The 20,089-nt window shown below is 40.8% G+C and overlaps 2 protein-coding genes across 2 annotated transcripts; both read left to right on the forward strand.

Moving 5' to 3' along the window:
- Nucleotides 1–2,886: 2,886 nt before the first annotated feature.
- LOC145444525 (uncharacterized) lies at nt 2,887–7,036 on the forward strand. The gene is made up of 3 exons (XM_080322512.1): nt 2,887–4,142; nt 4,706–4,782; nt 5,873–7,036. Exons 1-3 carry the CDS (start codon nt 3,998–4,000, stop codon nt 5,999–6,001), a joined length of 351 nt encoding a protein of 116 aa, XP_080178638.1. The 5' UTR covers nt 2,887–3,997; the 3' UTR covers nt 6,002–7,036.
- Nucleotides 7,037–7,057: 21 nt separating this feature from the next.
- On the forward strand, nt 7,058–17,286 carry LOC145444524 (uncharacterized). Its single transcript, XM_080322511.1, has 3 exons — nt 7,058–7,411; nt 9,404–9,588; nt 10,211–17,286. Exons 1-3 carry the CDS (start codon nt 7,153–7,155, stop codon nt 10,394–10,396), a joined length of 630 nt encoding a protein of 209 aa, XP_080178637.1. The 5' UTR covers nt 7,058–7,152; the 3' UTR covers nt 10,397–17,286.
- The last annotated feature ends 2,803 nt before the right edge of the window (nt 17,287–20,089 follow it).

Here is a 20,089-nt window from a genome sequence, read left to right on the forward strand (position 1 = left end):
GTTACCATGCCTTTTACGATCTTGTTTGGACATACGCGATTTTATTTTCAGTTGACAATGTGGAATCGGCAAGCTCCATCGAGTCCTACCAGAGCTACAGCCTCGGCAATGCGCCCACAGCTGCCGAGGCAAAGAAGCCGGCGATATGCAGGTGATGGTTTTGTCTTTAGAAAGTTGTAATGGCTAAAGTCCATGCAGAGATAATGTCGAAGCGAAAAATATTACTAAATTGAATTTTCAAAAGTGTTCTCAGTGGATATGGCGCCAAATATAAAGCTTTTGTTTACTTGTATTAGGATTTTGGGCTCATTACCATTTTGCAGCGTGGAAGTTGGCACAATTCTCAACAAATCTCCCCTTCTCTGTCACTGAGTGCTTGTACGGATGTGTCATTAAGCCGCTTTCTCAACTCATCAACATTTGACAATTTTAGTATAACATGGAAAGGAACAACACAGGTAATCAAACCAAACTTCATAATTTCTTATCCCCTCACGTTGTCAATTTCGATTTTTTCCCGAGGGACAATATCGAGTAAATAGAGAACCACTGACGCGTCATAATTGCACATTATAAGGTCATAGTCGGCCACTCGTAATATTCCACACTTAAATCTCATGAAATGGTCAATGAAGTATTGAAGTACAACTGCAGGAGGAAATAGAACTACGCTACAAATCGTGGCCGACAGTTCGCAGACTGTTGACATTACAGGTCCAACGCTCCTAGCCGATCTGACCAGCCCCAGACTTCTTCACGGAGGACCCCACCCATGGAAGAGAGAGGCGAAGGTCAGTTTCAGGGTTTTAAGTACCCAAGTCGTGACTGGAGTTGGGCACAATGATTAGAGTTTTAATGCTAAGCATTCCAGTCGAGTTACCAGATATGATTTTTTGAGTGCTCTGTATCAATGGACCAGATATGATTTTTTGAGTGCTCTGTATCAATGGGAATTTTGCTATTGTGCATCCATACTTTTGTGATGCCAAAACGACTCCTACCCGAATACTTGACTCGAAGTGTAATATATTATACTCGATTTTGCATGGGAATCGATGAGGAATTTGACTTTTCCCAGTCCGAGTCATGAGTCTCACCCGAGTCGGTGACTCGAGTCATTTATGATATTCAAGAAAATGATTCTTCCTCGACTCAGTCTCAAGTATCTGGCCAGAAACTGACACTTACTACTGGGGAAATGACTGTTGAGAGTATAGTGATCAAGTAGTCTTGGTAGAAGTTACTACATAATTCACACTAGTAATAAGGACTTCCAAGCAAGTACAATCGAAAATTTTTCTAGGACATGTTTTGGCTAACGTACTGAAAACTGTAAATTGGAAGTAGTCTTAAATTATGGCTAATTGAGGTAGTGCTAGTAGGCGAAACGTGTCTGAGTACTTTTTAGTCGGGAGTACCAAGTTCTGTAGCCGGTGCGTTGGGGTTTGATTGTTAGAACCCCTTCCAATTCAAACACATTTCATTTCAAAATGCTGATTCCAGCTCCAATATGTCTTTGCTCATTCAAAATTCAGAAATTCGTCAATATGTCTTTGCTCATTCAAAATTCAGAAATTCGTATTCAAAATTCAGAAATTCGTATCATCAGTTAGTAGTTGGTTGTGCTTCAATTATATTCATATTTTCAAAGATAGTTGGTTGTGGTTCTAAGTGAAAATTTCGAATAGTGGGTACCGTAGCTCTACTTCTTGTTACATTTTGAAAATTCAAGAGCTTGTATAAGTCATCTTCTCACCATGAATTAGACTTGAACTTGACTTCGCTGTGAAATGAAAATAGCTCGAGTCAAGACTCTAAAATGAAGATTGAGTGACTCGGAACTTTGTGTCTTGATTGCAACCCTGTCCTGTGCGACTTGACGTTACCATGTCTTTTACGATCTTGTTTGGACATACGCGTTTTTATTTTCAGTTGACAATGTGGAATCGGCAAGCTCCATCGAGTCCTACCAGAGCTACAGCCTAGGCAATGCGCCCATAGTTGCCGAGGCAAAGAAGCCGGCCATATGCAGGTGATGGTTTTGTCTTTAGAAAGTTGTAATGGCCAAAGTCCTTGCAGAGATAATATTGAAGCGATAACACTTTACTAAATTGAATTTTCAAAAGTGTTCTCAGTGGATATGGCGCCAAATATAAAGCTTTTGTTTACTTGTATTAGGATTTTGGGCTCATTACCATTTTGCAGCGTGGAAGTTGGCACAATTCTCAACAAATCTCCCCTTCTCTGTCACTGAGTGCTTGTAGGGATGTGTCATTAAGCCGCTTTCTCAACTCATCAACATTTGACAATTTTAGTATAACATGGAAAGGAACAACACAGGTAATCAAACCAAACTTCATAATTTCTTATCCCCTCACGTTGTCAATTTCGATTTTTTCCCGAGGGACAATATCGAGTACATAGAGAACCACTGACGCGTCATAATTGCACATTGTAAGGTCATAGTCGGCCACTCGTAATATTCCACACTTAAATCTCATGAGATGGTCAATGAAGTATTGAAGTACAACTGTAGGAGGAAATAGAACTATGCTACAAATCGTGGCCGACTGTTCGCAGACTGTTGACATTACAGGTCCAACGCTCCTAGCCGATCTGACTAGCCCCAGACTTCTTCACGGAGGACCCCACCCACGGAAGGGAGAGGCGAAGGTCAGTTTCAGGGTTTTAAGTACTCAAGTCGTGACTGGGGCTGGGCACAATGATTAGAGTTTTAATTCTAAGCATTCCAGTCGAGTTACCAAATGATTTGTTGAGTGCTTTGTGTCAATGGGAATTATAGTTTTGCTATTGTGCATCCATACTTTTGTGACGCCAAAGCGACTCCTACCCGAATACTTGACTCGAAGTGTAATATATTATACTCGATTTTGCATGGGAATCGCTGAGGAATTTGACTTTCCCCAGTCCGAGTCATGAGTCTCACCTGAGTCGGTGACTCGAGTCATTTATGATATTCAAGATAATGATTCTTCCTCGACTAAGTCTCTCCGCATGTTGACTTGAGACTATCTGGCCAGAAACTGACACTTACTTCTGGGGAAATGACTGTTGAGAGTATAGTGATCAAGTAGTCTTGGTAGAAGTTACTACATAATTCACACTAGTAATAAGGACTTCCAAGCAAGTACAATCGAAAATTTTTCTAGGACATGTTTTGGCTAACATACTGAAAACTGTGAATTGGAAGTAGTCTTAAATTATGGCTAATTGAGGTAGTGCTAGTAGGCGAAACGTGTCTGAGTACTTTTTAGTCGGGAGTACCAAGTTCTGTAGCCGGTGCGTTGGGGTTTGATTGTTAGAACCCCTTCCAATTCAAACACATTTCATTTGAAAATGCCGATTCCAGCTCCAATATGTCTTTGCTCATTGAAAATTCAGAAATTCGTATTCAAAATTCAGAAATTCGTATCTTCAGTTAGTAGTTGGTTGTGTTTCAATTATATTCATATTTTCAAAGATAGTTGGTTGTGGTTGTGGTTCTAAGTGAAAATTTCGAATAGTGGGTACCGTAGCTCTACTTCTTGTTACATTTTGAAAATTCAGTAGCTTGTATAAGTCATCTTCTCACCATGAATTAGACTTGAACTTGACTTCGCTGTGAAATGAAAATAGCTCGAGTCAAGACTCTAAAATGAAGATTGAGTGACTCGGAACTTTGTGTCTTGATTGCAACCCTGGCCTGTGCGACTTGACTAGCCAGTCTTCAGGATTACCGGACCACGACCTAACATCGACCTCGCCCTCCGCCACATGCCACCCCATTTTGTCGCTTGCGTCTTATATTTCCCTGCATTACTTTTCATTCAGTGTGCATGCCTCTTATTTACTTCGCCTAGGCTAAGGTGGGTGTCTGATCTTAATGGCTACTCCAAGTTGTTTCGACACCCTCCTATCTTTTCATTGTATCGCAGTCTTGTGATGTTTTGAAACGATTAAAATATTAATAAACCTGACTGACTGACTGACTGTTACCATGCCTTTTACGATCTTGTTTGGACATACGCGTTTTTATTTTCAGTTGACAATGTGGATTCGGCAAGCTCCATCGAGTCCTACCAGAGCTACAGCCTCGGCAATGCGCCCACAGCTGCCGAGGCAAAGAAGCCGGCGATATGCAGGTGATGGTTTTGTCTTTAGAAAGTTGTAATGGCTAAAGTCCATGCAGAGATAATGTCGAAGCGAAAAATATTACTAAATTGAATTTTCAAAAGTGTTCTCAGTGGATATGGCGCCAAATATAAAGCTTTTGTTTACTTGTATCAGGATTTTTGGCTCATTACCATGTTGCAGCGTGGAAGTTGGCACAATTCTCAACAAATCTCCCCTACTCTGTCACTGAGTGCTTGTAGGGATGTGTCATTAAGCCGCTTTCTCAACTCATCAACATTTGACAATTTTAGTATAACATGGAAAGGAACAACACCGGTAATCAAACCAAACTTCATAATTTCTTATCCCCTCACGTTGTCAATTTCGATTTTTTCCCGAGGTACAATATCGAGTACATAGAGAACCACTGACGCGTCATAATTGCACATTGTAAGGTCATAGTCGGCCACTCGTAATATTCCACACTTAAATCTCATGAGATGGTCAATGAAGTATTGAAGTACAACTGCAGGAGGAAATAGAACTATGCTACAGATCGTGGCCGACAGTTCGCAGACTGTTGACATTACAGGTCCAACGCTCCTAGCCGATCTGACCAGCCCCAGACTTCTTCACGGAGGACCCCACCCACGGAAGAGAGAGGCGAAGGTCAGTTTCAGGGTTTTAAGTACTCAAGTCGTGACTGGGGCTGGGCACAATGATTAGAGTTTTAATTCTAAGCATTCCAGTCGAGTTACCAAATGATTTGTTGAGTGCTTTGTGTCAATGGGAATTATAGTTTTGCTATTGTGCATCCATACTTTTGTGACGCCAAAACGACTCCTACCCGAATACTTGACTCGAAGTGTAATATATTATACTCGATTTTGCATGGGAATCGCTGAGGAATTTGACTTTTCCCAGTCCGAGTCATGAGTCTCACCTGAGTCGGTGACTCGAGTCATTTATGATATTCAAGAAAAATGATTCTTCCTCGACTAAGTCTCTCCGCATGTTGAATTGAGACTATCTGGCCAGAAACTGACACTTACTTCTGGGGAAATGACTGTTGAGAGTATAGTGATCAAGTAGTCTTGGTAGAAGTTACTACATAATTCACACTAGTAATAAGGACTTTCAAGCAAGTACAATCGAAAATTTTTCTAGGACATGGTTTGGCTAACGTACTGAAAACTTTGAATTGGAAGTATTCTTAAATTATGGCTAATTGAAGTAGTGCTAGTAGGCGAAACGTGTCTGAGTACTTTTTAGTCGGGAGTACCAAGTTCTGTAGCCGGTGCGATGGGGTTTGATTGTTAGAACCCCTTCCAATTCAAACACATTTCATTTCAAAATGCCGATTCCAGCTCCAATATGTCTTTGCTCATTCAAAATTCAGAAATTCGTATTCAAAATTCAGAAATTCGTATCTTCAGTTAGTAGTTGGTTGTGTTTCAATTATATTCATATTTTCAAAGATAGTTGGTTGTGGTTCTAAGTGAAAATTTCGAATAGTGGGTACCGTAGCTCTACTTCTTGTTACATTTTGAAAATTCAGTAGCTTGTATAAGTCATCTTCTCACCATGAATTAGACTTGAACTTGACTTCGCTGTGAAATGAAAATAGCTCGAGTCAAGACTCTAAAATGAAGATTGAGTGACTCGGAACTTTGTGTCTTGATTGCAACCCTGGCCTGTGCGACTTGACGTTACCATGCCTTTTACGATCTTGTTAGGACATACGCGTTTTTATTTTCAGTTGACAATGTGGAATCTGCAAGCTCCATCGAGTCCTACCAGAGCTACAGCCTCGGCAATGCGCCCACAGTTGCCGAGGCAAAGAAGCCGGCCATATGCAGGTGATGGTTTTGTCTTTAGAAAGTTGTAATGGCTAAAGTCCACGCAGAGATAATGTCGAAGCGAAAAATATTACTAAATTGAATTTTCAAAAGTGTTCTCAGTGGATATGGCGCCAAATATAAAGCTTTTGTTTACTTGTATTAGGATTTTGGGCTCATTACCATGTTGCAGCGTGGAAGTTGGCACAATTCTCAACAAATCTCCCCTTCTCTGTCACCGAGTGCTTGTAGGGATGTGTCATTAAGCCGCTTTCTCAACTCATCAACATTTGACAATTTTAGTATAACATGGAGAGGAACAACACAGGTAATGAAACCAAACTTCATAATTTCTTATCCTGTCACATTGTCAATTTCGATTTTTTCCCGAGAGACAATATCCAGTACATAGAGAACCACTGACGCGTCACAATTAATTGCACATTGTTAGGTCATAGTTGGTTACTCGTAATATTCCACACTTGAATCTCATGCGATGGTCAATGAAGTATTCGAATAGAACTGCAGGAAGAAATAGAACTATGCTAGAAATCGTGGCCGACTGTTCGCAGACTGTTGACATTACAGGTCCATCGCTCCTAGCCGATCTAACCAGCCCCAGACTTCTTCCCGGAGGAGCCCACCCACGGAAGGGAAAGGCGAAGGTCAGTTTCAGGGTTTCAAGTACTCGAGTCGTGACTGGGGCTGGGCACAATGATTAGAGTTTTAATTCTAAACATTTTAGTCGAGTTACCAGATATGATTTTTTTGAGTGCTTTGTATCAATGGGAATTATAGTTTTGCCATTGTGCGTCCATACTTTTGTGACGCCAAAACGACTTATACCCAAATACTTGACTCGAAGTATAATATGTTACACTCGATTTTGCATGGAGTCTCTCAGGAATTCGATTTTTCCAGTCCTAGTCATGAGTCTCACCCAAGTCGGTGACTCGAGTCATTTTTCATATTCAAGAAAATGATCCTACTCGACTCGACTCCCTCTGTGTTTTGACTTGAGACTATCTGGCCACAAACTGACACTTATCTGTGAAATGCACATTTTATAATAGCCCAAAAATATCCTACTCGTATTCTCAAATCGCTATCGCTGATTCGAACCTCCGGATGTTGCAAGTTTGGTTTTGGTATCGCCTAAAATTCGTTTGGTCTGCAGAACTGTATATTGCAAAACGAGCCAATGATTGGTGCACAGCTACTTTTTAAGATTGAGAATGTAGATTTGACCGATGAACTACACTTGATTTTCATTTTATTTCTACAATCAATCGATGATGCCACTTTGAGACGATTATATGCTCCAACGCTACCCACTTTGGATATAAACATGTACCTTCAAACAGGAGTCGGCATGTCTGTTGAAGAGCAGGATGGTGCGATTATGGCCGGGCGAACGGTCAATCTGTTGGACTTCAATTTAAATAAATTTTATACCTACAGTGAGTATCGGTTTAGCGAATATACTTCGTTTAGTTATGATTGTGCGATTGTTAAATGTAATGATGCTTATCAAGTAGCGAGATATGAATTTTTCATCTGCTGATATCATAGACTCGGTACTTTTTTTTCCACTGTGGGGCCCTCGAATCTCGAATCCTTGATCGAACATGTAGAACAAAGATACACACGTTAGTAGAAACCAACTTTATGTGAAATAGTAGTTGAAGCGCTGCATTGCCTCTAGGCACAATGAAATTTTAGTACGGTCTACACACCACCAAATCTAATGTGAGCATATACCTTGTGATTTTAATGTGGTTGCATAAAAGGTAGCCTACATATTAGAACTTTCAAAATCATCCTCACTGGTATTACGCTACGATGGGCGATACCTGAATACTTGACTCGACCGGAAGCAAGGCTGGACGCAATGATTTGGGTGCTCAGATGCAAATCGTATGTTGCGTGTGATGTAGTCGAAGCAATCACTGAATCTAGATATCTATAGAGATTTGATTCATTGATTTTGTAATAATTTCAAAGAGGGCCACTGTGTCAGAGTTTGGGAGCCAGTGATTGGAATTAACGGAATCATTTGAAATTTTGATAAAGCCAGGAGATAAATACCTTTACTAGAAAAACCTTTGTTAATGTATCTGGCTGGTCGTCACCCGGTCTTGTACTGCATTGGCTCTCCTTCCAGGAATACAGTATGCTGTAGTAATGGTGTGAACGCAAGGTTCACGTTCGCGTTTTGTGTGTGAACCTCAGAAATTTCGAGGTTCACGTTCATAAACGAACCGCGGTGGGTTCTGCACTTTGAACTTTTTTCATATATTAGAATTTTTCAGGTCATTATAACACCTTTGGTTGAAATCTATTGCATTTCAACTGCGGGCGATTCTATGAATGGCACTGGCAGCATAAAAAAAATCAACACTAAACGAGCATTCCCCTTGACAATCTCAAAAATTTTACCCATTTCTTACAAATGCTTGCTCAAATTAACCAGCTTTTTGTTTGTGAATATTTAGTGAGACTCTGCTGTGAGCTTGACCTGCAATCACACAACATCGAGAACGAAATACACTAGTGAAAAGTCAGCGCATGTTGCTTATTCAAGTAATGAGTGAAATTGATATGAAGAATACATCGTTGTCTGATGTGAAAATCTAGCAAGCGTATGGGATCCTTGTTGATTTGATATGATTGTTGTATCATGAAAACCAAATCCGCATGATTGGGGTGTTGGTTACTGTAAAACTTATTTCTGGAGTAATATCGGTCACGACTGTAGAAACCAGTCTTTTATATACTGCGCAATATCAATGTAGCAATGAATCGAAAGTTATTGTCCGGTCTGGCCTTGACTGTTGAGTAGGGTCACCTCCTTTTTCAGGTTTTTGAAAATGTCCTCCGAGGACGCCTGAATGAACTTCTTTCAATTTGTTCTCCATAAGAGCTATTAGAGCTAAGACTCGAGCAAATATGGGCATAAATTACACGAAACCGGAAATTTGTGGTTCAAATGAGCAACCACAAAGTTGGGAGAAGTTAACCATTTTTTCCGAATTTTACTCCACAATTCTAAGTGTCAAAATTTTGAAAAAAGGGTCCTTCTTTCCCGATTCCGTAAAGGCATGAGCTTGTATCGCCTTCCAAGTCCTTGTCAAAATTGTTGGCAAAGCGACGTAGGATATTGATTTTATAATAGCATTTGATTGCTCTAGTGAATACATTATACATTTAATTCGGCAATATGGCACAATGGCTTGATTCGTCGCTATAGGTACGTGTACTGTACATGTATAATGTACAATAATATATCACTTCACTCAAATGTAGGGTTGGAATTAGCAATATGACGTCATGTGATGTCATAGGTTCACGTTCACACAGGACCTTTTGAAATGGTTCACGTTCACACAAACCTGAACCGTTTCGTGGTTTGCACCATCCCTAGTATGTCACAATTCCTGTTCTTTTCACAGATCTGTCGGATTTGGTGATCCATGCTCAGGAAAGTGGTGATCCACCTAAACCCTCGGAAGTCCGCCCAGGGTTGTCGATAACCAAAGCTATACATTTGCCCGGGTTAACCAGGCAAATTCAGGGCCGACTTACTTTGGCTCCGAACTCCACAAAAACTACGTGTCATTGCACCTATGGCACTATGGTAAGTGTTGTTGGGTACTATCTCTCGTTGCCTTGACTTCGTATTTACGTTATGGACGCAACTGATTGTCGCGTGACAGCGCATTTGACTGTCTAAGTACGAACCGGTCAACCAGCTATTGTTTTCTTTGAAAGTTTCAGTCCTTGTTAGGCATTTTGAAATTTAAATAGTGCTAGATCTAGTTCTAGTTGCAGACATTGAATAGCGAGTAGTTTTCGTTGAAAAAATAACTTGAAAAATAGCTGATCAACTAGAAAACATGTGTGATCAATTGGCCATGAATCGCGATACCGGTGTTCGATCGTGTGATGTTCATGCGGCCATTGCGAGCTCTGAGGCTACACTAAGAACAGTAGTATAGCTGAATGGTGGATTTTGGGCGTCGTAACCCTCCCATTTCAGGCAATCCGATTCCGATAAGATGAAAATTGACGACTAGCTTTGAAATTGAATCTAGTTTTAGTTAGTTGAGTATTTTTGAAGGTTGTTTTACGTCTAGTTCTAGCTGCAATCGCAAATAGTGAAAATCCAGTAGTTCGTACGTAGCTGTTGACTTGAATCGATTTTTGTGTTACTTTTCGGTTGCGAACTTGCTCCGTGATCGCAAATTTTCTTTCTACAGACCTGCCTAGTTGAGGAGGGAGCTGTGGAGTTCACGCTCGAGGGACATACTATGGACATGCCGAAGCGTTCCCAGTTCCAGGTGCCGTACATGAACTCGTACGCCCTACACAACGGCACTGCTGAGAACGCTGTACTATTCTACACTATGTCCCTTGCCCCGAACCCCGCAACCCCGCCTAGTTGAACGCAACTTATTACACAGGCCCGGCAGTGGCTATTCGAATGGAACTGTGTGCTGTAAACACCGAATGGATTCCGCCAGGGAATTCGCCTCGTAGAAATAAACATCAGGAAGAAATTAGGACATGCTCTACAAGGAGGAACGGGTACGCTTGGTGCTGCAAGACCATAAATCAAATAAGCGAAATTTCCATCGCAAAACGATGCACGGCGAGACTACTTTTCGACGCATACATGGTGGCCACATGGTTCTGACGTCATTCAAGAGTCAGTTGACCTAACCATTTTCACGTAAGCGTTCACATTTAATACTATATATTCAGCTCTCTACTGCTCTTTTGCCTTGTTTGATTTCATGAGCTGTAAACGTTGTTGTGACGAACTCATGTACCTCACTCTCGGCATGGAAGTAATATGTAGCCCAAATAAATATCTATACATTTGGCGACGAGTTTGCATACAAATTTGCACAAATCAAAATCACGTTTCCTATTGCAATATCAAACATCGGAATGCGCAAATTACCGGCATACAGATCAAAGCACTAATATTCTGACGTATCAGTACCCTAGGCTTTAATGAACTTGTTCTACAAGAAATTATAAGCGGTAACATAGAGCATACTGTTAACAACCGACAATAATGAAGCATCACTAAAGGACAAACATTTTTGAACAATCCGACAATTCTACAAATGAATATTAATATTATCAACCTTCCCTAGCGTAGAACCTCGCTTTGGGCCTGGCAATATGAGTGATTCGAACATCAGGTCTGGAATATTTCTGTCCAATTCAGGAATGTGATGTAATTTTAACGTCAGGTCCGGCAATATGTACTCTATTATTGGACTGTAATCTGATTCGAACGTCAAATCTTGTGTATTTCTGGCTAATTTAGGACTATCGCTTGATTTGAATATTTGTTCTGGCAATGTGTGGGCTATTGTCGGACAGCGATGTGATTGGAACATCAAGTCTGGTTTATTTCTGGCCAATCTAAGACTGATGTGATTTGAACATCAGGTATGACTATATGAGCTACTGTCGGACTGTGATGGCTGACTACTTTTTGGCCTTTACCTAAGTGGGTCTAAAGTTACGTGCAATCTACCTCGAAATATCCACTTTTCTGCAAGCTAGCGATACAGTTGTTTCTAGAATAATGATCCTTTGGTACACAGAACTATCAATTTGAGAAGCATCCTGTAGACCCAGTTGCTGAAATTTTGTTCACCTAGAAATAGTTTCACGGCGCAGTGAAGAAATTACCACCATTGACTTAAAGGTACATCACGAATGGGCCTTCTGAAGCATTTCATGCCATTTATCAGTTAAGAAATATTCAGTATCATTGTGTCAGATTTTCCGATAGAGCGATAGATGATTCCATGTTAAAAAAAAACATCTCGGTGAGGAGAAATCCATCTTTGCCAAGATTTCAATGGGATATGCCCAGTATAATATATCATGATATCCACTGTTGACGTGATGCAAATGCTGGAACATCACGTTTGTTTTTCTAGAATCTGCAACAAAAATGAACAAATGATGTATTTAGAGACACAAATTAACCTTAAAAATATATAAAGATGTATGCAGAGGTAGTAAGTAGTGATGAACTTCTACTTCATTGCAGTACTCAAGTAGGTGTTGCCTATTTTCGAAGATACATCTGGTAATTTTGAAGTAGCCATCTCCAAACTTACGTACCTTGCTGGCATTTCACTTTCTACTGCTACTTGAGGAAGATTAAATGCCAGTACGCCCTGGGAATTCAACTGTTACTTGAGTAGCAATGCTGACTACTTTAACCACATCAGGATTAATGTAAATCCCTCATTTAATACTGTATCACTAGAATAAGCCAAACTTATCTTAAGCCGACTGAGGAGAGGTCCATGCTTCATTGCGACGATTTGACAAAACCTTGCAAATTGAAAGCAATCTTCAGAGTTTTCTCTTCCTTCACCGTATAGGCCTATAGCCTATTGGCTATAAGTGTTTATATGGTAAAGACAGGCCATATCTCAGGGTCGTATCCTGTCCTCACGATTGTGTTTGCTTATCCATTCAAGGGAGTGGGTGTCTTCAAGGCTTCAGTAAGAGCAAATGGTCAACAAATGCTGTGGCCATATTCCGGGAGTCAGCCATTGACAGTTCACAACAGTGCACTTCTGTTGAAGTATAATTCCAGTATTGTAGCATTAAGGTGCCGTTCATTAACAAACATATGCCTGCCTTGTTTTATCAGACATGTAACTGATGAATACTATCTATAACAAAATATTGGATTGAACAGTTATAACAGTTGTTATGGACACTTACAACTGCAACGACCTTGACGTGTTGTGTTTGTATTAGATTTAAATGTTTGGTTATCCTTAATTGAAATGCCTCTTTAATCTTGCATACCGGTAGTCTACTCAGTGGCTCCAATTCTTACTAGGAGTAATCCAACAATGATCTGGAATATGCCTGCAGTACCAGCACAACCTGCATATTCACATATTAACCTATAGCACAAGATATTAACAGACGAAGTCCCTCCTAACGGTCGCCTTCATAGTCGACACGGGCACACGGCACAGTGTAAATGTACACTTGTACTTACAGTGTACAGCCTTGGATGGTGACATACATTATATCGCATAAGATGAGTAATGAAAAACATACCGCAAGGCGTAATCAAAATCGTACTGCTGATATCATTGAACATCAGGTCGGGTGTTTTCTATCTAATTGAGGACTGTGATGTGATTTGAACATCAGGTCTGGCAATATGTGGGCTATTGTTGCATTGTGACGTAATTCGTACATGAGGTCTTTCATTTTACTGGCTAATTTAGGCCTGGGGTGTTATTCGAATATAAGGTTGGGTGTATTTCTATCAAATTGACGACTGTGATGTGATTTGAACATCTTATCCAGCAATCTGTGGGCTATTGTTGGACTGTGATGTAATTGGTAAGTCAGGACGGGTTTATTTCTGGCCAACTTAAGATTGTGATGGGATTTGGACTTTGTATCTGGCAATATGTTGCCTATTGTTGGATTGTGACGTCATTCGTACATCTGGTCTTGCATTTTTCTGGCTTATTTAGTACAGGGGTGTTTTGTGGACTTCAGGTCTGACAATATGTGGGCTATTGTCGGATTGCGATGTGATTCGAACATCAGGTGTGGTATATTTCTGTCCAATTCAGGAATGTGATGTCATTTGAACGTCGTGTCTGGCAATATGTAGGCTGTTGTTGGACTGTGATGTGAATCGAACGTCAAATATTTGTGTATTTCTGGCTAATTTAGGATTATGGTTTTATTTGAACATTGGTTCTGAAAATGTGTACTCTATTGTCAGACTGTGATGTGCTTCGAACTTCCGGTCTAGTTTATTTCCCAATAATTAAGGACTGTGTCATTTCAACATTAGGTCTGGTAACATATGGGGCTATTGTCGGACTGCCAAATGATTGGAACATGAGGTCGGGTTTCTTTCTGGCTAATTTAGGTCTGGGGCATGATTTGAACATCATTTCTATCAACGTGTGGGCTATTGTTGGACTATGATGTGATTTGAACATCAGGGCTGTCAATATGTGGGCAATTTGTTGGATTGTGACATAATTCGTAAGTCAGGTCTTGCATTTTTCTGGCTAATTCAGGACTCCGATATTGTGTGAATATCAGGTCTGACAATATGTGGCTATTGTTGGATTGTGACGTAATTCCTACATCTGGTCTTGCATTTTTCTGGCTAATTTAGGACTAGAATATTTTGTGAATATCAGGTTTGGCAATGTGTGGTCTATTGTCGGACAGCGATGTGATTTGAACATCTAGTCTTGCAATAATTTGGAAAATTGTCCAACTGGGGTGTGATTCGAACATCGGGTCGGGTAGTGTGGGTGTGATGCCGGGTTGCTGTGGGACGCTGATGTGATTTGAACGTCAGGCCTGGTTATGTGGCTATGTGTTGGTTTATTGTCAGACTGCGATGTGCTTTTATTCGAACATCGGTCGCATGTCTTTCTATCTAATGTAGGACGGTGATATGTTTTGAATGTCTGATCTGGCAATATTATGTGCCATTTCCCGCCTGCGATGTGATTCGAACATCAGGTCGTGTGTATTTCTATCTAATTGAGGACTGCGATATGATTTCAATATCTTCTCTGGCGATGTGTGGGGAACTGTTTGACTATGATGTAATTAGGACATCTAGTCGGGTTTATTTCTGGCCAATCTACGACTCTGATGTGATTTAAACATCAGTTTTGGCAATGTGCGGGCTACTGCTGGACTGTGATGTAATTTGAACGTCAGATCTTAGGTATTTCTTGGTAATTTGGGACTGGGCATGATTTGAACATCATTTCTGATAATGTGTGGGCTATTGTTGGACAGCGATGTGATTGGAACATCAGGTCTGGTATATTTCTAGCCAATTTAAAACAGGTATGTTATTTGAACATCGGGTTGGGGTTTATTTAGAAATGAATTAGGAATTTGATGTGATTTGAACATCAGGTCTGGCAATATGTGGGCTATATTGCCCAATTGCGATGTGATTCCAACGTCAAATCTTCTGTATTTCTTCCTAATTTAGGACTGGAACGGTGCTTGCACATCACTTCTGGCAATGTGTGGGCTATTGTCGGACAGCGATGTGATTGGAACATCAGGTCTGGTTTATTTCAGGCCAATTTAAGACTGTGATGTGATTTGAACATCAGATCTGACAATATGTGGGCTATTGTTCGATTGTGACGAAATTCGTATATCAGGTCTTGCATTTTTCTGGATAATTTAGGACTGGGAAGTTGTGTAAACATTAGGTCTGGCAATATGTGGGCTATTGTCGGACTGTGATGTGATTCGAACTTCGGGTCTGGTCTTTTTCTGTTCAATTCAGGAGCGTGATGTAATTCGAACGCTAGGTTCGGCAATATATATGTAGGCTATTGTTGGGCTGTGATGTTATTCGAACTGTAATATATGTGACTTCAGTCGAAACCCTAGCATGCAGACAAGTGATTGTGAGCCAAAGTCCTTTATTACTCGGATGACGTGAACCTAAATACGAACGAGAACACAAGACACAATTGTTAGGACTACGTTTATCACATCCTTTTCACCCAAGATGCTTAAGTTACGTAGTCCTCCAGGTATTTAGGTTTTCTTCGGATACGCTCCGATCATCGCGGTATGGGTTTTGGTGTAGTGGGGATAGGCGTACTGGTTGCTTCATCAGCAACCACGAAGGGTGCTACATCATCGAAGCACGACAGTTGTGGCGACGTCGATGTCTTCTCGGGTATAGTCTTTTCTACAAACGGATCCAGCTTCAGTTCTACATCAGTTACAGGTTCCCGCAGGTGTCTCCGGTTTCTTTTTATAAGCATGCCGGAATCGAGTCGGATGAGGTATCTTCTTTCGTCATAGAAACATTCCAAGATCCATCCGCTTCTGTCCCATTTTCTTGTGATCGCATTCTGAATAGAGACATAGTCACCAACATGCATTTTAGGTAAATACTTAACTCTCTGGTTATAGTATCTAGCAGACATATGCTTTCTCTTGGCAGCTTCCCTGTCAACACGAAGTTTCTCGTCGTGCCAACTTCGCATGAGTGATCGTTTGTGACAAGGTATTGCATCCTCTACAGAGTGACCATACAGCATCATTGCGGGGGACAATCCTGTGCTTTTGTGGGGTGTATTTTTCCATTGTAGTACACCTTTGGTCCATTCATCAGTTGCCTTAAATGGGAATTTTGCATTCGGTCTCCAACACTTACGTAGCAAGTTTTTCGCCCATTTCACAGCGGACTCTGCTATGGAGTTACCTTGCGGACACCATGGTGACGAAGGGGACCATTTCACTTTCCACCTTTGAAAAAAATTGTTCAACTCTTTCGATCCAAATGGAGGACCGCCATCACTCCCAAAGTAATCACAAACCGCACCATTAATGAACCACTCTCGTAAGTATCTAATCACTGTGGTGGCATCTGGGTTCATAACAGGGCCTTTAACTTCAAAAAGGCCAGAGTACCAATCGGCAAATTACCAGGAACTTCGCATTATTCAGATCGAACCATTCAGCAGAGATAAATTCGAATGCGTAATTTGGTATTGGGAGATGCTTAATTGGCTCTTTAGGGTGGCTTGGACGATCTTTGATGCATAATTCACATGTCTTAACATGACATCTCAATTTCATTATTCATGTTTGGCCAATACACGATGAGCTGTGCTCGGGCTTTTGAACTTTCAATGCCTCTGTGGCCCGCGTGAAGGTCATTCAGGATGCCTTTTCTCATCGCTTTGGGAATCACTAATCTGACTCCTCTCATCACAAAGCCATCGTCACTAACCTTGCCGTACATTCCAGTATGGGCCAATAATTTCGTTCAGTTTCTGTTTCTTTTCTGGAATCCGGTTTGTTACCTGATTGTTCAGCAACTGATATTCTAAATCTTCGTTTGCTGACCGGCGAACATCTTCCAACCTGAGAGAATAATCTACTTCCTCAGCGTTTGCGTGGCGAATCGTACTCGCATAAAATTTGCCGAAGTCATTAATATGTTCGTCTTCTTCTTCAGGAGCGTCTACTGGGTTCCTCGAAGACGCGTCAGCAGCTTTGTTATGGGCTCCTGGTATATATTCAACTGTGAAATTGAAATCCATCAATTTAATCAGCGATCTGGCGTGGCGACTGTGTACTAAGGCCTTGCGGCCCCTCGTCGTCATCCTGGTCCGTACCGGATTTTCACTGGTGTGACACTGATTGATTGATTGATAATCAGCGATCTGAGAATTCTTACATTCTCGACTTCATCGAGTCGCTTCCTATTGCATATGGCAACAAGAGGTCTGTGGTCAGTGAATACTTTAAATTCTTTGAACAAGTGATTTGTGGTACAGAACTTCAGAATAACGCGAAACAATAACTTCATATTGTTAATTTATTCGCTAAAAGCTTTTCGACTAACTCTCATCAGTAGCGAACGTTAGTGATGGGGTGAATCAAATTCGAAATGTAAGAACTATTTTGTCTGTATGACGTAATAATAACAAAAACAAACAACTAGTAGACGGGCTAGATACGGTAGTAACGGTACAAAACAAACGTTACGAGTACATATTTGGTTATAAATAACCGAAAACACAACACATAACAATAATGAAATATTCCAAGAATGTAGAGGCGTTCCTTCTGGCGACAGAGAATCGGCTTTCGTAGCTTTATGATCGTAGATTCCAGACCTTTAAATGAAAAAGAGAACGGCCACGAGCAAGTATAGAAAATTGACTGTCGTTGTAATGATCACCACATTCTGGATGGGATAAGAGATGCTGTCCAATAGCCGAATTACAAGCAGTAACTTGATCATAATCACGCAGTGTGTCAACAGACTGCGATGAAGGAGTTGGAGAAACATTATTTATTCTAATTTGCCGTGGGACATGCTGGCGAATTCTTTGCTGTAAGCGCTGAGACGTGCGACCTACATACCGACTGTCACATCGGCACGTGTATTCATATATTATATTGCTTTGATTTGTCGCAGGTTGCAGGTTGCAGGCATCAGAGATTTCGTCGTGAAGATTATCTGAGGTTCTACTTGTGAAAAACAATGGCTCACTGACGATTTAATTTGTTTTTCAAACCTGTTGGACACTTTCCCAATCGTTGGACACTTTCCCAATCCAAGGAAGATGCAAATAAACAGGACATTTTCTAGGTCCGAACGGTTTAACTTTTCTGAAATCTTTGAGTTTACGATCTATGGTCATTTTAATGATATGATCAGGATAACCATTTGACTGAAAGAGTGACCGAATGTTCTCCAATTCAGAATCAAGTTTGACTTTACTACAAATCATCAGAGCCCTGTGTACCAGAGTTCTTATCAAATTTACTTTACGTTTTACTGGACAGAAAGAATCCCACGAAATGTATTGCCCACTGAATGTAGGCTTACGGTAAACTGATGTAACAAAATTAGCAACCGTCTTTTCCACTACAACATCAAGGAATGCTAATGAATTATTAACCTCTTTTTCCATGGTGAATTTCAGTGATGGGTGAAGACCATTCAATTTGCTCAGAAACAAATCACACTGGGATTCATTTTCAAATATGGTGAAGGTGTCATCAACATATCTTTGATACATTAATGGTCGATCAATATCTTCGAATAACCGTTTTTCGTAATACCCCACAAAAATGTTAGCCAGAATGGGACCAAGCGGCGATCCCATTGCAACACCATCGATCTGTGTATATATGGTGTTATTGAAACTAAATTCGACATCACAAGTGATCAATCGCATTAATTTGACCTTGAGAATGGAGGAGATGGAAGGACACCACCATAGAGTTCATTGGCACAAATCTCTATAGTCTCTTGAACTGGCACGTTCGTGAATAAACTAGATATATCAAACGAACACATAGAGATTTCGGACTCATCGAGATCAACATTACGAATGGTATCAGAAAATGTGAACGAGTCACGAAAGCAGTTACCACCATAGAACAAACTCACCGGCTCAAGATATCTCGCAATCCACTTCGCGACTTTGTGATACGCTGATCCAACCATCGATAGTATCGGACGTAAGGGTACATTCGATTTATGGGTCTTCGGAAGACCATACATACGTGGTCGAATGGAGCCAGTGGGTCTGATATCGTCGTATTCAGCAGAAGAGATTTTTCCCGCCTTCTTGAGGGTCAATAGTAGACGCTGAATACGAGCTTCTATCTTGGAGGTGTTGTCATTGTCACACGCAGGGCCAAGGATTTCAAATTTAGACTTGTCGCCGAGAATTAAATCCATTTTAGAAATGTAGTCACACTTATTCAAAATGACTACACCAGAACCTTTATCAGGTTTGGTTATGTGAATTGACTTATTGGATTTCAGGGATCTGATGCTCCTGTAGCAATCGGACGTCATCGTGAAATCACTTCTGTCGATCGGAGTTCCACAAAAACCATGCGCTAAGCTACTTAGTTTGGCTTTAAGGCCCACAATTTTCTCACTGTGTTCCTTTGCTCTGCTTTCATCATCAAATTTCTGGTGATGATGTGACAATTGTCCAAGTAATACCTCAAATTCAGCAAAGACTTCCTCACGCTTGATTTCTGTCGGTGGCACAGAAAAATCAAGACCAAGAGATAGTACCAACTCTTCTGTGCCACTCAGCTCATAGTCCGATAAGTTGGTAATAACCTTACTACCAGCAACTGCCTTGGTACCGTATCGTGTCTTGAGAAGCAAGCTGATGTTACGCTCATTCTGCCGTACCTTCTCATCCTCTCTACGTGCATCAATTTTGGCCATATAACGACAAAACCGTATCAGGTCAAAATAAGATAAAAACTGCACTGCCTGCTGCTTAAGCTTGGCACAACGTTGCGTTACGGTACTCATCTCTTTTATGCTGTTCTCGATCTCATCATGTAAAAATGCACTCTCAATCCTGGAGTTGATGCGAGCACGCGATTTCTCTATCCTCGTCTTCAGAAACTTTGGTACAACTCTTTTCTTTATACAAGCCTTAAGAAAGGCTACGATCTACGATCTACGATATACGATCATGAAGCTACGAAAGCCGATTCTCTGTCGCCAGAAGGAACGCCTCTACACTCTTGGAATATTTCATTAATGTTATGTGTTGTGT

This window comes from Botryllus schlosseri, chromosome 8, assembly GCF_051294905.1.
Source record: "Botryllus schlosseri isolate E-star chromosome 8, Bs_hap1, whole genome shotgun sequence".
Taxonomy (NCBI): domain Eukaryota; kingdom Metazoa; phylum Chordata; class Ascidiacea; order Stolidobranchia; family Styelidae; genus Botryllus; species Botryllus schlosseri.

Bases quoted from the DNA above. Each gene is read 5' to 3' on its own strand.
- LOC145444525 (XM_080322512.1), top strand. From the start codon at position 3,998: ATGCCTTTTACGATCTTGTTTGGACATACGCGTTTTTATTTTCAGTTG. The intron at 4,143-4,705 runs GTGATGGTTTTG...TTGACATTACAG, and splicing joins AAGAAGCCGGCGATATGCAG to GTCCAACGCTCCTAGCCGAT. The intron at 4,783-5,872 runs GTCAGTTTCAGG...TTTTATTTTCAG, and splicing joins CACGGAAGAGAGAGGCGAAG to TTGACAATGTGGAATCTGCA.
- LOC145444524 (XM_080322511.1), top strand. From the start codon at position 7,153: ATGATTGGTGCACAGCTACTTTTTAAGATTGAGAATGTAGATTTGACC. The intron at 7,412-9,403 runs GTGAGTATCGGT...TTCTTTTCACAG, and splicing joins AAATAAATTTTATACCTACA to ATCTGTCGGATTTGGTGATC. The intron at 9,589-10,210 runs GTAAGTGTTGTT...TTCTTTCTACAG, and splicing joins ATTGCACCTATGGCACTATG to ACCTGCCTAGTTGAGGAGGG.